Source organism: Dendrobium catenatum, unplaced genomic scaffold (genome assembly GCF_001605985.2).
Source record: "Dendrobium catenatum unplaced genomic scaffold, ASM160598v2 fragScaff_scaffold_1557, whole genome shotgun sequence".
NCBI lineage: Eukaryota > Viridiplantae > Streptophyta > Magnoliopsida > Asparagales > Orchidaceae > Dendrobium > Dendrobium catenatum.
In genome coordinates this window covers 3,177,827-3,194,763 of record NW_021320019.1, presented here as the reverse complement: position 1 = coordinate 3,194,763, position 16,937 = coordinate 3,177,827, and the positions used below count along the sequence as shown (strand labels likewise).

General features: G+C 33.9%; 1 protein-coding gene across 4 annotated transcripts; it reads left to right on the top strand.

Moving 5' to 3' along the window:
* Positions 1-925: 925 nt before the first annotated feature.
* Positions 926-16,677, top strand: LOC110115014. Of its 4 annotated transcripts, none has more exons than XM_020848108.2 (8): positions 926-1,915; positions 13,566-13,883; positions 13,967-14,092; positions 14,331-14,466; positions 14,665-14,712; positions 15,045-15,106; positions 15,225-15,341; positions 16,350-16,677. In XM_020848108.2, the coding sequence occupies exons 1-4, from the start codon at positions 1,108-1,110 to the stop codon at positions 14,342-14,344; spliced, it is 1,266 nt and encodes a 421-aa protein (XP_020703767.1). In that variant the 5' UTR covers positions 926-1,107; the 3' UTR covers positions 14,345-14,466; positions 14,665-14,712; positions 15,045-15,106; positions 15,225-15,341; positions 16,350-16,677. The 4 variants fall into 4 exon arrangements, with proteins under 4 accessions (XP_020703767.1, XP_020703766.1, XP_020703764.1 ...); XM_020848107.2 differs by having other exon boundaries at positions 14,210-14,466; XM_020848105.2 differs by having other exon boundaries at positions 927-1,915; positions 14,386-14,466.
* Positions 16,678-16,937: the final 260 nt, after the last annotated feature.

Here is a 16,937-nt window from a genome sequence, read left to right as displayed (position 1 = left end):
CATAAATAAACTCATTCTAGAATTTTACAAAAAGATATAACATTACGCAGTTAAATGTATTACTATATAAAAATATATTATTTTATAATACAACAAAATTAATAGAGATGGTATAGAACGTTGTTTTAAGACTTTAATTGAACTACAACATTATTTTTTAGATTCAAAATTATTTTCTACTCAATTAAACTAGCGCAACTCTCAAAATCTCCAATATTAAAGTTCAAAAAAAAAAAACCTAAATGTACAGAATCATTGTCTCTTCACATACAAAAAATTATGTGGTGAAAGTTTTACATGTGTAAAATTATCTTCATTTTTTTACTATCAAAATATAAATTAAATCATAATAAAACTGAGATAGACAAAAGGTCACCTACATCGATACTAGCAGCTTCTATTATTGGGTAGCTAAGCTGGAAAAGATAAAAAAGAGGCCAAATCTAGTTTTCCCTCACTAGTTTTCTCTCTCTCTAGAAATTTTTATGATATACATGTATTTTTTTGCTTATTGTACTTTGTATTATATTAATTGTATTGCTTGCATATCTTTTATTGGATATTAATTTTTTTTCTTCACTTTATTTATAGAATTTCATCTACTACAAGAAAGAAAATGAAGATTTCAACAAAAAAAGGAGAAATTATGAAATAGTGTGTTACTCAATACTTTATCTTTATTTTTCAAAAATAATATATGTTGCATTATTTTATATATTTCATAATTATTTATTTTGTCACATATTTTAATTAAGTGTATTATTATTATATCTCTGATATTATGTTTAAATAAAATTAGTATTTATTTTATCATCTAATTGAAATCTGATCCAACCCAATCGAATATTTGAACGGTAAAACTCTTCATCATCCGGTTCATTGGCGGATTTTAACTGTGGCTGTTACGCTATTTAGCTGAGTTTAAGGAAAGTGGAGATCCATTAGTGCGAAGATGAGCTTTATTTGCATCCCTTTGTTTGCTTTCAATTTTTTTATTTTTTATTTTTGTTAAGGATTGCCTTAGTCCCCGCCGGCCAGCGCTCATGCAACTCCGGCCCCGGCGCTGCATATCGGCTTGGCATTTGATCAAACAGGAAGCGGGCGGTTATGCCGTTTCAAGCTTCCAAGCTCGACCTCCTCAAAACCTCATCCTCTCCCCACTCCGTCTCCTCCCTCCTCTTCGAACACTCCTCCAACTCCCTCGCGCTCTCTCTATCCGATTCTTCCCACCTTCTCTTCCCCTCCTTCTCCCCATCCTCCCCATCGCTGCCGCCCACAGTCGTCCCTTCCGCCTCCACCGCCGTGTCCTTCCTCCGCCTCCTCCCTACCAGCCGCGTCCTCTTCTTCGCCGCCGCTCCCCTGGACGCCGGCGCAGCTCTCGCCCTCCGCGCTTGGATCCTCCACCTCAATCCCCCGCGCTTCGCATCTGTCCGCCTTACTTACAAGAAGAGCGCGCCTGCCACTCTTCCCCTGGCGCATGGTTTCGGCGTGCGGCTCATCGGGACGGTCAACTACTTTGTTGTTCACGCGCCAGCCGCTAGTCAGATCTGGGTGATGGCTGCGAGGATAGAGGAGGGGGAAGGGAATGAATTGATGAGCATAGATTTGGTGAAGTGCGCTGTGGTAGACTGCGATCTCCCGATATATTCGATCGGGATGTCGACGGGGGTTATGGTGCTTGGTGAGATTGGTGGTGTTAGGGTTTTCCCCATGAGGACGTTGGTGAAAGGGGGTGAGCTCAAGGGGAAGAGGAAAGGATACATGGCTGCTGGTAAGAGTGGCGATCGGTTGTTTGGGCTGGGGAAGAGGGCCGTTCCGAATGGGGTGATAATTCCTGTTAGCCGTCCAGATGGCGGAGCTTCTGCTAGAGTTGAAGGAATCATGGAAGAAAAGACCGATGGAAATCAAGCTCCCGGTAAATTTTTTATGCAATTCTTTATTTTTCTCTAATATTTATCGAAGTGTTTGGAATTGACACTTTTGAATTCTAGTTTGCCAGAATCATTGCTTGATTGCATGATCTCTTATTTAAGAACTTGGAATTGATTTAGCTTCATTGTGTGGTATTTCTAGTTTCCTTGTGGGGATGTAAAGAACATCAAAATTTTGTGTCTGTAAAGGCATTGACATTATGGTAGAATCCCAGGCTGCTAGTTGAGTGTCTTGTATGAAGGCTTTTTAATACTATTTTGATAATTAACGTCCTGCCATCGAATTTATATTGCCAACCTACGTGAATGTTGTGTTTGGTTTACTGGAGATGGATATGGAAGACATCGAAGTATTGTGATGCTAGAAGGCATATGCATGATTGCAACTTCCCACAGAGGGGGATGTAGGGAGCGAGGGGGAGGCTGCAGTGCTGTTGATGGGAAATAGAGATTTCTCCTTTTATATAGATTTTGACCAAGAGAGTTGTCCGAGTAAAAGTTTGTGTGTAGACCTTGCTTATATAATTTGAATTACAAAAAAATCATTGTTTTATAAACATTTATAACTATTTTCCTTGGCATTCATCCATTATAGTCGGTACATTTGTTAACCCAAATGACATCACCAAGAGCTCATAATATTTGTACGAGTTCCAAAAACTATCTTTGCGATATCTTTTTCTTTAACTTTGACTTGATAGTATCCTCATCGTAAATCAATTCTGGAGAACACTGTAGCACCTTCTAATTGATTAAATAAATCGTCAAATTCTGATAATGGGTATTTTCTCTTAATTCTTATTTTATTCAACTCTTGATAATCAATTTATAACCTCATGGATCCATCTTTGTTTTTAATGAAAATAGGTGCACTCTAATTAAAAATACTTAGTCTAATGAATCCCTTATCCATTAACTCTTGCAATTGACATTTCAATTCATGTAGATCTTTAGGAGCCATCTATAGGGAGATCTACGTATATTGATTTTCCTTGCTGCAACGCAATTCCAAATTTCACTTCTCTTTTAGGTGGCAATCATGATAGTTCCTCCTGGAATACATCAAGAAATTCTGCTACAACTGGAACATTCTTCAATTTCTAAATGTCCTTATTTAATACTTCAATAACATCAACTTGCCGCTTTTCAACCATTTAATTCACATACTAAAAAATATATTATAGTCTTATCACTTGAAATGTAAAATAATTTTCCATCAGATAAGTTAAATTTACTCTTCTTCCTACGTTCAATTGTAGCAAAATATTTTACTAATTGATCTATTTGTCAAAGATGACATCAAAAGTCATCATAGCTGATCGGGACAACTATCCATTCATTCATTTAGCACTTCTTTTGGTGTATTTATCTATAAGTATCTATATATTTACCTATATAATTCAATTGGGTGATCATGTTATGCATGTTGCTCCTAGACTTAACGAAACTAACTACCCTCAATGAGATCGTCTTATAGCTTTGCAATAGTCATATCAAAATCAATCACATTTCTAACTTTATTTTTAAATCCAATTATGCTTTCATTATACTTCACAATTCAAACCTTGCCCTAATAGCATTTTTTATCGCATCCCATTTACACCCTCTTTCAGGTAATCATAAGGCATAAAAAACCGAACAATCTAGCCATGGATAACTTTGACCATACCCATTTTGATTAACTCGTCAAGATCAAGTGACGAAAAGTAGCCTGACTCGATCCTCCCAAAAGTATACTTGACATTTAACAATTATTTAATGTATTCATCATAAACATTGTAATGGAAGCTTGCCTAATTAAATTCATTAGTTCAAATACAGAGCTGTCAATATAACTTTTAAAATAAGTTCTTACGTATTCAAAATCTTTAACTAACATTCTTATCATACACATCTTTTATAATATCTGACATCATACATCCGAAATATTGCTGTACAAAACAAAAGTAGTTACTTTTCCATTATTCCTTATTCCTTTTTTTTTAAATCATAATATAGCATCGAATGGGCCACACACTAAGGGAGATTAATAATTCTAATATAAAGTCAAATATATAAGGAAATAATACAAAATACTATGTTGATCATATGAGCTATAAGTGCATTCATATACAAATAGACATAATGAGTTCAATGCAATAAATGTTATTTCAATATATTAGTTATTAGTTATTTGTGTGAATGATCAATAAAAAATAACAATATGAATGTGAAAATAACTGTAAATTTCTTATTTATCATACTGGTCCATTTTCTTATTTATCTTACAGCTTGATTATATGTAAGGCGTCATAAGTTTAATTCCATAGAATAAAGTGGGATTTTTAAAAAATCGGTCCACCACAACAAAAATATAATCTTGTTTCCTAAAATTTTGTGGCAATCCAAATACAAGATTCATGCTAACATCTTCCTAAGTTTATAAAGAACATGTAAAGATGTGTGTAATCCAATATATTGCTCTTTCCCTTAGCCATTAGACAAGTTCAGCATTGTGAATGTAGTACCTTTTTCTGTTTTCCACTGAGCAATTAAGTACACAGTTTATTTTTATATTCCTAATCTACATCCACTAATAAACGCATGCATTGGCTGATGGATTCTTTATTCCATCCAATAGCTAGCACTAAAGGATGGTAGCTTAGTGGATAGCAGGATTTGAGAGTAAATTAGTGGATTTTAGGAGTGAATATTATATTGTTTAGTGGAATTTCATTCTAATGTAATTAAGGCATTTCATTCCACTCGTTTTATTCATTGCACCCACGATAATCCCTTGGCATTTCTTGGAGTCGAAGCAGGTGCTATTGCCGAGAGCAGTGGGCAGAGGAAGAGTGGGAGCTGGAGAAAACATGGCTGCAGAGTGCTGTTGATGTATTTGCAGGTAAGGAAATTAGGAAGAAACTTTTTTAGGTCTGCAGAATCAATGGAATCAGTAATTATATTAATAGTTGCTGAATTTAATGTGTACAAAGAATTGTAATGGTGGAAATCAGTAAGAATGGCTATTGAAATCCGAAGGGCTGTAGTGTTAACAGAAAATAGTAGTTGAGGTGATGAAATGAAGTGTTGGTTGCTTAAATTAGGTGATACTACTACTGTCATAGTCAATGCAATCAGCTAATATTAACTAAAATATGAATCAGCAAGGAAATATAAGCAGAAAAATTGAAATCAGGTAAGAGTAGTTGATGATTAGTTGTTGATGTTAAGAATGTAGTTATTTATGTATGTTGTTGTATATTGTTGATGTTGTTAATTAGGGGTTGTTGTGGTTAAATAGAAAAGAAATAAAAGGAACTAAGGAAAAAAGTTTAGTAGAGGAAGGAGAATGTTAAATTGAATAAAGAAGAGTGCAATTGAGGTAATTTGTAAGATATTCATATTGTTGCTTTATTTATTTATATGTGTAAATAAAGAAATGCATGTTTTAGGTGGTGTACAAAAGAGAAAAAAATAAGACCTAAAAGAACAAATCTCATGTAAGGTGAGATATCAAAACAATGCATAGGATATAGTAAAAATTTAATATATCTGAAAATTCATAACTATTATTTATGATAACTCTAATTTTAGTTTTTTTCATAGATAAATTGTTGATTCATTAATTAGTGACTATAATGATGCAGTTCATGATTGTTATAACTGAATGATATTGGAAAGATGAAATAAGTCATATATAAGGAATATGTCCGCACAAGTAAAGGTGGACGACTTGATAAGGTAAACATACACTCTCAAAATTCTAAAAGTTGAGCGAACACAACTTTTAATAAGAGAGCAACTTTAATTCTAAAAGTTTGGAATTCAGACGCAACTTTAAATTTGAAAGCTAGAATAATAGAAAAGTCTATAGTCATCATATGACTTGTATAAAGCGTAGATTAATAAATAGAACATAAATGAATGTTATGAAATTCTTATGACTAGTATGAACTTTACATGTGATTTAATTTAATTGTCAATATATTAATTACTATTTTTATACAATGATTGCATATTTCATTGAGCTTCAACTCATTAGCAGTGGTTGTACTACAGACAAGGGGAAATAGCAAGTGGGATAGTAGTCAGGGCAGTTGACTACTCCTATGTGTGCATATAATTTTTTTGGGTATAAAGAGATCTAAGTAGGAGTTGTGCAGCCTTTTGGATATGTAAGTAAATTTTTTAAATTTTAGTAAAGCTCTGTATTTCTTTTGAGATGTGTAATTTATTTGAGGTATATTGAATGCTTTATGTTGTTAAGTATAAAGCTTGATATGTTAGGATATTCTGAATAAGACTACTTCTTATTTCCTAATTCTGATAGATGTAATTCAGAATGAGTGTAAGTAAGATCTTTTCAGATTTTCCTCTGTTACACTTGATGTTGACTGTAAGGGAGGTCAAAATGCGGTGTGATAGAAATTGGTACCAAAGCCTAAATAAAAATTAAATAGAAGCATAATTGGATTTAGATAATGAAGTAAAAAGAGATATAATGAATATGATGTATACATAGCTATAGGTTTAATCAAGGTTGAATAAAACTATGTATACATAGCTATAGGTTTAATCAAGGTTGAATAGAACTATGCATGCATTCATTCGAAGAGTAAACATAGTTACATAATAGGCCTATTTAATATTTTAAAATGATCATGTTTATTATCATGAGTACATATATTTTATGATCTATCTATATACATATTGATAATTATGTCTAAGAAGTTGTTAGAAAGAATAATTGGTCAGTCATCTAGGTAAGATATAAAAATATGAATGAATGAGCGAAATAAGTCTAATGAGTATTGTGCATTTGATCTCACAAGTTGTAGATAAAATGACATCTATGAAGAAATCTTCTACTAGCAGTGGACTCAAATCTGAATGTGACGATGAAGTGGATCAACATTTAAAGTTATTTCATAAGTTTAAACCACCAGCATTTAAAGGTAAAAGTGATTCAACAATATCTGAGGACTGGCTGTTGAAGATAGGAAAAATCTTAAATGATATGATTTATCCTGAAAATAGAAAGGTACATTTGGCTATATTTGTTCTGGAATGAGAAACAGAAAGATAATGGCAAGCACAACATAGAGAGAAATTTAGATAGATGTCTATCATTAGCATACATTGGGATGATATTGTAAAAGTATTCAAAGATTAGTTCATTCCTCTTTCTGCCATACTAGGTCAGCAAGATAAATTCTTCAATCTGACTCAGGGTTTGAAGTCAGTTGTGTAACATGAAGCTAAGGACTCATTATGTCAGCACCTAGGAGTGCCATAGATTCTTGAGAGGTCTCAGGAACTAGTTGCGACTTGCATTGGTGCCTTTTGATATCAGTGAGTTTATAGTCATAGTGGAGAGCCAGAAGGATTAAAAATGAGCTGAATTTTTTAAGCATTGTTGGGAACAACAACAACCAGAAAAAGAAAAGATATTTGAAAAAGATGATCGATTCAAGAACAAGAAGCTAAAATTTGATGATAAACATAAAGAAAGTCAATTTGAAAAACCATTGTGAGAGAAGTGTGAGAAGAGGCATTCTGGTCAGTGTTTGGTGGGATCTAGAAGATGTTTTAGATATGGTGAATTGGGTCGTCACAAGGTGGATTGCCCTCAAGAGAAGAATTAATGCCAGACTACATGGATATCAGGAGCAAGCGCAATATAGAATATATCTGGAAGGAAAGTAGGTAAAAAAATTCAGTTCCATGTAAGACCAATAGTACAAGGAAAACCACTAGTTTAGTTAAAAGGTGAAGCATCAGAGGTCAAAGGTAATCAACTTGTGAAAACTTGAGTGTTTGCCATTATACCTCATAAAGCTAAATATTCAAAGAGAGTGATTACATATATACTTTTGATTTTCAATAAGTTTGGCAGTATTATTTTTTATTCTGGTACATCCTATTCATTTATTTCTGAAAAATTATGTTTTGATTTATCTGTTAAGTCTGTATGTTTTACACCTGCCTTGTGTGTCATAATGCCGACAGGGGATAGTTTACCTGCAAATGAGATGTGTCTTATGAATTTGGATATTCAGGGTCACAAATTTTTAATAGAATTGATTTTAGTGTCTATTAAAATTTTTGACATCATTTTAGGAATGAATTAGCTAGTTAAAAATTTTGCTATAATTGAATGTTGGAAAAAAGAATAAAGTTTAATTTGATAAGTGAGAATACCTTTTATTTTCCATTTGAGAAGAATGCAACATCATCTCTTGTTAGTGCAGTGAAGCTGGGTAAGTATTTAAGAAGGGGTGTGACGGGGACATCATATCATGAAAGGTTTATCAGAGGCGTGGCCGCCGATCTACGGCTACGATTGAGTCATTTTATTTTTGATTTATCCTATGTATTTTCTTAACTCTGTTGTCGTATTTTATTTACTTTCTTTAGTTTCCCGTTGTACCCTCTTATGAAGGGATGTCGTATGTAAGCCCAAGGGGCATTAGTGTCTTTTGTCTTTGAGTCCTTTGTATGAGGCTTTATATAGCCCTCCCTATTTTTTTTTTTGAGGTTAATGAATGATTATTTGAGAATTTTGTTTTCTTGTTGGAATTCTTGAGAAAGCTTGAGAGAGATCGGAGAGAGACCCCTTGGAGTGGGAGATTGACGCATCACCCACCAACCTCGGAGACAGCCAGGTTCGTGGTTTCCTATCTTCGTCTTCCCTCAACCCCCATCTCCCACCAACTAGCCGTTGACCAAGGCCCCCACCCTCTTTGTCGACCGACCATCTAATCTCCCACCACCCAATTCTCCCCACACCAATCCCTCCCTCACCCGCCAGCCCTAGCCCTAGCCGTCGGCCTCACCTCTTTCCAATCATTCTTTGGTTTCTTAATTTGGGTGAATGCAATTTGGAATTAATTTGAAATTCAAAAATTCTTTCCTAATTTAGTTCACCTATTTTAGGAAAGTACTTAATTTAATTCAATTTGAATTTTAAATTCAAATTGGATTTGTTTATTTACTTTCCTAATTCTTAAAGTTAATTTAGGAAGCCTTAATTCCCCCCATGAAATGCTCCCTTGCCCATGCATGCCGCCGGCCCACCCATAGGGATTTGGGATTTATTTTCTAAATCCCCTCTAGCCCTTATTGGAAGTATTTCTAAATTTCATCTCCGCCTCCTTAGCCGATTTTCCCTAATCCCCTTTTTATTTATTTTGTTTCCAAAGAAAGCCCTCCTAATTTTGGAATCAAATTAAAATCCCTCCCTCTCTTCATAGCCGCCGGCCCCCTCTCTCTCTCTACCCGACCCCCCCCCCCCCCCCCCCCCCCTCTCTCTCCACTCCTCTCTCTCATTAATTCTCTTTCCCCAATTTAGGGAGATTAATTTTCCTCCTAATTTCTCATCTCTTAATTCTCAAAATATGAAATTTATTTCAGTTTTGGGAGGGAAATTCCTCCTTGCCTCCTCCCTAATTCGAGTTGAAGAGAAACTTCTTTCTCTTCAACAACGTTCAAAGAGTGCTAGCTACTTGGGAAGACGTCGTTCACTAGCATCCATGAATGGCCGATCCCGACACTGAATACGGACTCGAGTACGACAAACACGGCTTCATGCACATTCTCCATTCAACTTTCTTTGACGTCATCCCGAGGATCGATCATACCGTTGAAGTTTTCATCGAACGCATCTTGGATACTTTGGTGGAAACTATTGAATAACAGTTAGAGATCTTCGAGTGGAGGATCGCCGCCGGTCCTTGACGAAGGTTCTCTAATCCTCTTCTTGTGTTTCTTAAGTCCAACCTTTTTTTTTGTGAATTAATTGAAGTCACGAAGGATGCCTTCGCCTGCTTCTTCTAAGCTTAGTAAACATAGGGATTTGAGTGTACCTCTTTGCTTCTATCTCTCATTGTTAGACTAGGAATTTTTATTGAAACTACTATTCTGGCATGAAGTTGTTTTCTAATTTATTTTGAAGTTTCAAATCTCTGGTTATGTGACTTAGCATAAGCGGGCGTAACCCCTCTTGCGTTTTATTCTGTTGTTTTAAATGTTTGTAGTTTTCTTCGTTATTCTCTAATTAAAAGTTGTGCAAGATCTTACAAAATTCATTGCATTCATATGTAGTTCTACATCAGAGTGAGTTAGTATTCTTAGCTAAAATGGAGATCTTAAATAAGGATGTTCAGGCATTACAGAATGTTCTAGCTGTCTTTGAATTTTCAGATGTATTTTTTAAAGAATTACCTAGATTATCACTTGAAAGAGAAGTTGAATTTAACATAGAATTACAATCAGGAACATCAGCAATTTACAAATATCTTATATGATACATCCAAAAGAATTGCTTGAGTTAAAAACTCATTTATAGGAATTGATGGATAAGGGATTTATTAGGGCTAGCCATTTACTTTGGAGTGCATGCGTACTTTCTATTAAGAAATAAGATGAATTCATAAGAATGCCTATTGACTATAGAGAGCTGAATAAAGTGACTATCAAGAACTAATATCCATTACCTCGCATAGATGACTTGTTTGATCAGTTAGCAGGTGCCGCAATATTTTTTAAAATTGATTTAAAATTAGGGTATCTTCAAGTGAGGGTTAAAGAAGCAGATGTTAGTAAGACAACTTTTAGAACCAGATATGATCATTTTGAGTTCAGAGTCATGCCTTTTGAGTTAACAAATGTTCTTGCTATCTTTATGGATATAATGAATCAAATTTTCAAAGATTATATAGATCAATTTGTAATTATCTTCATTTGATGATATTATGATATATTCAAAGGCTGATAAGGAACATGCAGAACATTTAAGGATAGTTTTGGACACCTTAAGGAAAAATCAATTGTATGAAAAATATTCAAAATTTGAATATTGGATAAGGAGTATTGCCTTCTTAGGGCATATTATCAGTGGTGAAGGAATTTGAGTAGACTCATAGAAAGTGAAAGCAATTGTGAAATGACCTACATCAAAAAATGTTATAGAGGTTCTTAGCTTCTTATGATTGGCAGGATACTACAAGAGGTTTGTTAAAGAATTTTCGCAGATTGTTATGCCGTTGTTCAAGCTAATGAGGAAAAATAGAAAATTTGAATGGACTGCTGAATGTCAATTTATGCAGAATCCAAAGCAAGTTCATATGCAAGCGGTTGACAGTATATTGCACTACTTTAAAGGAAACACAGGAAAAGGTATTCTCTTTAAGAGAGATCGTAGAATAACCCTAGAAGTATACACGGATGCTGACTATGCAGGATCACCTGTTGACAGAAGATCTACCTCTGGATACTGCACATTCCTTGGAGGTAACTTAGTTACATGGAGAAGCAAGAAACACAATGTTATGGCAAGATCCACTGCAGAAGCAGGATATCGAGCTAAGGCCTTGGGAATATAAGAGCTACTATGGATCAAAATTGTAAAGCCTATTTTTCTCCCAAGATCGTCCGGGACAAAGTTGGATCGTCCCGGGACGATCGGTACAGGTTGTGCTGAAATTTTGGAGACTGAGCAGTTCGTCTGGACGATATGTTGGATCGTCTGTATGAAAATTTTATAGAGCCCGATCGTCCAGGGACGTTAATTAATTTCGTCTGGACGAAATTCGTCCAGAGCCAAATCGTCCCGGGACGAAGTTGCGATCGTCCAGGACGATTAGTCTGGATATATAAGAAAATGAGATATTTTGAAGAGAGAGAAAAGCCTAGGAGAGAGAAAATCGAAGGAAAAAGAAGAAAAAGTGATTTTTGGGCGACTTCGGTCCGTTTTCGTCCGTTGCTGTAGTTAAAGAAGTTGACCGACTCGAGGTAAGGCACATTCCGCCTTTCTCAAGAAGAAAGTTCTGAAACAAATTGCAAAGCCAGATCCTGGAATCAGTTCAGTCAGTTTGAGTTTGGGCTCGACCCGATGCGAGCGGGATTCGTCCCGGTCGGGTTGGGTCGTGACAAGAATAATCCTAGAAGACTTAAAGGCTAAGTGGGATGAGCCCATGAAGCTACATTGTGACAACAAATTAGCAATCATCATAGCCCACAATCCAGTCCAGCATGACAGGACCAAGCACATAGAAGTGGGCCGACATTTCATTAAAGAAAAACTAGACAATGGTCTAGTAAGTGTCGACCATGTATCATTAAGGGATCAACTTGCAGATATCCTTACCAAATGATTGGACAGTTCTGCCTTTCTCAGAATGATTGACAAGCTGGGAGTGACATATCCATATTTCCCAGCTTGAGGGGGAGTGTTGAAATCCAGTCGTTCCCAGTGCAAGGATCCGACGGACACAAAGATCAATCCGTGGGATGCTCTCATGGATCACGCCATAATGGAGGAATGAATTTAGGAAAGATTTTATTAGAAATTTTATGTAATCTATTATTTCCTCATTTACATATCTTGTATAGATCTATAAATAGTGAAGATAGTAATGAATAAAGCAAGCTTTTCCCTCTCGATTTCCCGGTTTTAACAATATCTAAACTTATAAGTCTTATTTGAGGATCTTTATTATTTCAATATACATTATCTATTCCTTAAATTTATTCATATATTGAGTCACACTTTTTTTTTCGTTGTTTTTGCATTAAATTCTATAAATAATCAATCACAATATGATATTGGAATTTTTCCAGTATTTATTTCATTTCAATCTAAGTAGTTGTAGTTTCTCTACCCAGTCTTTTTTTCTTTCATACTCATCCAATATATTTTAGCTTATCCAATTTATTTTATTGAAGTAAATCTTATTTGATGTTCATTGAACATAGTTTGTCATAAGAATTATCCATATTTATATCCCAATAAAAAACCCTTAGGAATTATTTTGATATCAAATGTAATTTCTTCAACTTTCATGTTCTTAGTTATGTCATCATCTAAATCATTTATTTGGTGTCGATTATTACCCTAGGCCTCATTGTTGTATACCCTACAAGGTGTCTAGGTCTATTTAGATTAACCATTTTACTATGAATTTCATGTCTTTTATCCAAGTTAACAGTCAAATGGACTAGTTTGTCATTAGAATTTATCAACTTATAGCCCATGATGTTGAAAATAAGTAATTTTAAAAATTTTAATTCAATCTTTAACTCTATTTATATCCTCTCTCAATTGTTTTTGTTTATTTAGCAATTAAATAATTATTTTTTACAAATATCTAAAGTTCATTCCTTTGGTGTTCCATTAAATTACTCTGATATTTGCTGTAATTCTAGCTGACATTTACTCAAGATCTGCAATTCAATATCAAAACAACTCAATCATTCATAAACTTCACTTTTTTTCTCACCCCCAAAGTTTGAAGGATGGGATTTATTATGGCTAAGGCGAGGGTCAATCCCAATATCTTGGCAACAATTTCAAGGCCCTTACCAATCAAACTAGCTGTCGTCCATGATTCTTTATTACTTCAAAAAAGGAAATAAAACACATTAGATTGCAAACCACATAGACAATTGTCAAATATTAGCTATTTCCTTTGGTACTCGGAATCTATTTCCAGAATATGCGAACAACTTCAAAGAGCAACCCATATATGAGATGTTAGATGTTGTGGTCAAATATTAGCCCTTTTTTTCTCTGAAATATTAGCCGTCTTAAACTGCTAATAATGATGTGGCTGGTGGTCTTTGCAATTTTGATGCATTATCAATTCCTTTCAGGTAAGTTAAGGTGTGCAAGATTGAGACAAATCTCTGGCGATCTTTGCTCGTTTTTCATCAAAATTAAGTGCAATAATACCATTTCTGAAAGCAACTCCGGAGCTCTGACATCAGTAAAAGCAATTTCAATCCATGTGCTGTCTCAGAAGCAGTTTTTGATATTGGATTCTGTTGGAGATTTACATCTCCTGACCCTGCATGGTACTTTTACAGCATCGGAAGTTCGTGCTGATTCTTCTTCGAAGTATGCTCAAATGTACTGTTTGGATGTGAAGATGAAAGTGCAAGTGTTGGCGGTTCCTCCAGACATTTCTGCAAGTAATGTTTTTTTCCTTGTTTCAACAAGTTTTGAGCTTGTATTTGGTTTTGTGGTAGCTGTCAGTGTCTCTATCCTGTTTCAGGACCAGAATTTATTTGGATATCCGATGGAGCATATTCGGTGTACATGATGTCTATGGCCAATATTGGATCTCCTGAAAAGGGTGGAGAGAAAGATGATAAAAAGGAAAAGTCTACCCTACTCTCAGGTACCTGCAATCTATATCAGTATTATTACATTTATCGAACTTGGTAAAACTTTCCATCTCGTATTGGCAGTAATTTGATTATAGAAAATTATTTTGTGACCGCCCACTTAATTGTAGGTAATACCAAGCAGAAGATGCCAAGATGGAGATAGAGATGCTTTCTACTGCTTTTTTTTTTAAGCTTCTAAAAATTGATTTAAGTCTTCACTGTTGTTTATTGTGCATTTTCATTTATTAGTTTCCGTTTCTTGATCATTGATGCTAATTGGTTCGACCATGCAATATCCATCTAGCTGCTCAAGTCATTTTTACTAGTGAGAAGGTTCAGCACATTATAGCTCTTTCTGCCAAGGCAATTCTGGTTCTTGGCCAAGGTTAGATTCTAAGATGTTTGATCCTTACTTTCTGACCACATTATGTTGTTTTAACATTCGAACTACTTATTATAGTCATAATAATTAGATGAAATATTTAATTTTCACTCTGCATATTCTAATCATAACAATTAACTTTTTGAAATTACAATCGGCTATTTTTTCTATTTGATATAATTTATTAATGTTTGCTTGCAGGAAACATATTTGCATATTCAATATCTTGAAAGAGTGAAAATTATGGCCGTAAGTTAGTTCTCCTACTGTCAGTAGTTGGCAATTTTTTTTCCTTTAACATTAATTTTATTTATATTGATATCAAATATGGTTAATTTGTGATAGACTAACTAAAATGCATCTTTTTTTAGTTATGGCATGTTTTGAATTGTTCAGTTTGTTGGTATTGTTTATTGCATCCACCGCCCATTAGCATCCAAGCCTGTTGGATGAACATTTGATTGCGATAACTACTAGCTGTATTTCACCCCATTCTTTTGTTGTATTAATTGCATGCTAATTTCATGAGATCGCACTTATTTTGAAATGATAAACAATTAGAAATTTTTTTGTTACAACAGAGTTTTCAACAATTGTTCTACATTGACTTGATTGAAATTGGTGCTGGTTTTGATCGAAGATGGTAAGCTACCTCACGTTTGCAAGGTCAATTCTCCTGATATGCCTGCTTTTCTTGCTGAATCTTCTTGATCTTGTTTCAGAGTTTAAGAAATTTGAATATTAATCTACTTGGCTGTCAGGCAACTTTGCCACTTACAAGGATGCTTTTTAGCGACGAGTCAGAAGTTGTATGAGCTACATTCTTTTTCACTTCAGCCTGAATTTTATAACTTCAAGGAGATTGATGAAGCTCAAAGGTATGTTTATATCATCTAATATCATCATATGCAGGATGAGAGATATATATAAAAAACAAAACTTTAGGTTATTTGAATCCTTTTGTTTTGCATTTCTTATTTGAGAAAGCAAAAATTATTTTTCGCTCAACTCGTCAGTTGTTTTTGTGTTTGCAACTATTAAATTACCTTTCTACTTGAGATTAATGATTATTTTTTTTTAAACTTCTTTTAATGGATAAACTAAATTGGCGTTAAGCCTTGCAACAACTTTATGCCAGTAAGTGTTATATTAATACTTTTTTTCTAATATTACTTAAAGTTACTGTAATGGTGTACCTTATGTTAAAATAAGATAATGATATATTAACTAATTTCAAATAGATGATATTATTTAATCAAGTGTTTTTGTAGTATAAATTGAATTTTAATGACTGGTAGTGATTAATGAGTTTAATTCATTTGCACTAAGAGTTTCTAATTATATTTAATATGAATGTAACTAAATACATATTTTTTTAATATTATACACTAGCTTTGATTTATAAAATTATCTAACTAACTATAAATAAATTAATTATAGTGTATATCAAACTCAAAATTATTATTTTTGCATAATTTATTAGCCTTGTAAATTACTCAATTACAGTTTAATTGATATGAGCATTACTCTATCATCTAGTAGCAGCACAAATTCTTTTCTTATTATCAGCTTTTATGTCAATTTAAAGTATCACATTTGTTTTCAATATTATGTGTATAATTTTTAATATAATTATCTGAGATTTTTCTTTTAAAAGATGCTTTTATAATTGATCTGAATTGTTTATCAAACAAATAAAATTTCATAATGTCTAATTCATAAAATAAATCATTGTAGCTATTTTCCCCCTGCTACTAAATTTACGAACACACAAAATAAATAACGGTAATATGCTTTTCTGTTACTATAGATTTGATCACCAATTCTATCTGCAGCGTAGCTTGTCAGTTTTGAGCGTTCATTAACACTGTTCTATCATATAACAGAAGTTCCATAGGCCAGCAGGTTATGACTTTATAGATGGTTGATGCTGCTGGATATAACTCTCACATCCATAACGTTTGAACTGAATGAGAAGGTGAGGTGCTCAAAGGATATCCAGATGAACCTCCAGTGCTTGGTCCACTGCTCCAATGAATAATATGTGAGTTTATTGTTATTATGTAATGAATTATTTATCATTCTTTTCTTTAATGTTTTCTTTGATGATAAGATTATAGATTACTCTTGTTTTATGCTTTGTTGTTTGGCTGTAATCATTGGATCATTGTATCTTAATAATTCTCTATTGTTTTTCGACTGCTTGATGTTGTATTTCCTTAGTCTGGAACAGTCACATATTTGTCAGGCCCGGATGATAACTCTCTGTTTTTGTTTATTTCTGGAATTTTTTCTCAAAACGCATCACTTTTCCTGCAGTGACAGTCATAAATTTGTTTTTTTTATTGTTAATAGATTCTTTCTATTGTTAGAGAGAGTTGAGTTAGATGGTTTGGTCACATAAAACGGCGGCTTTCCGATGTCCTGGTTAGAAAAATGAATGTATTAAATTTAGCTTATGTTAAAAAAGGTAG

Coding starts and splice junctions, on each gene's coding strand:
- LOC110115014 (XM_020848105.2), top strand. CDS start 1,108: ATGCCGTTTCAAGCTTCCAAGCTCGACCTCCTCAAAACCTCATCCTCT. Junction 1,916..13,565: donor CGATGGAAATCAAGCTCCCG/GTAAATTTTTTA, acceptor AATTCCTTTCAG/GTAAGTTAAGGTGTGCAAGA. Junction 13,884..13,966: donor TCCTCCAGACATTTCTGCAA/GTAATGTTTTTT, acceptor ATCCTGTTTCAG/GACCAGAATTTATTTGGATA.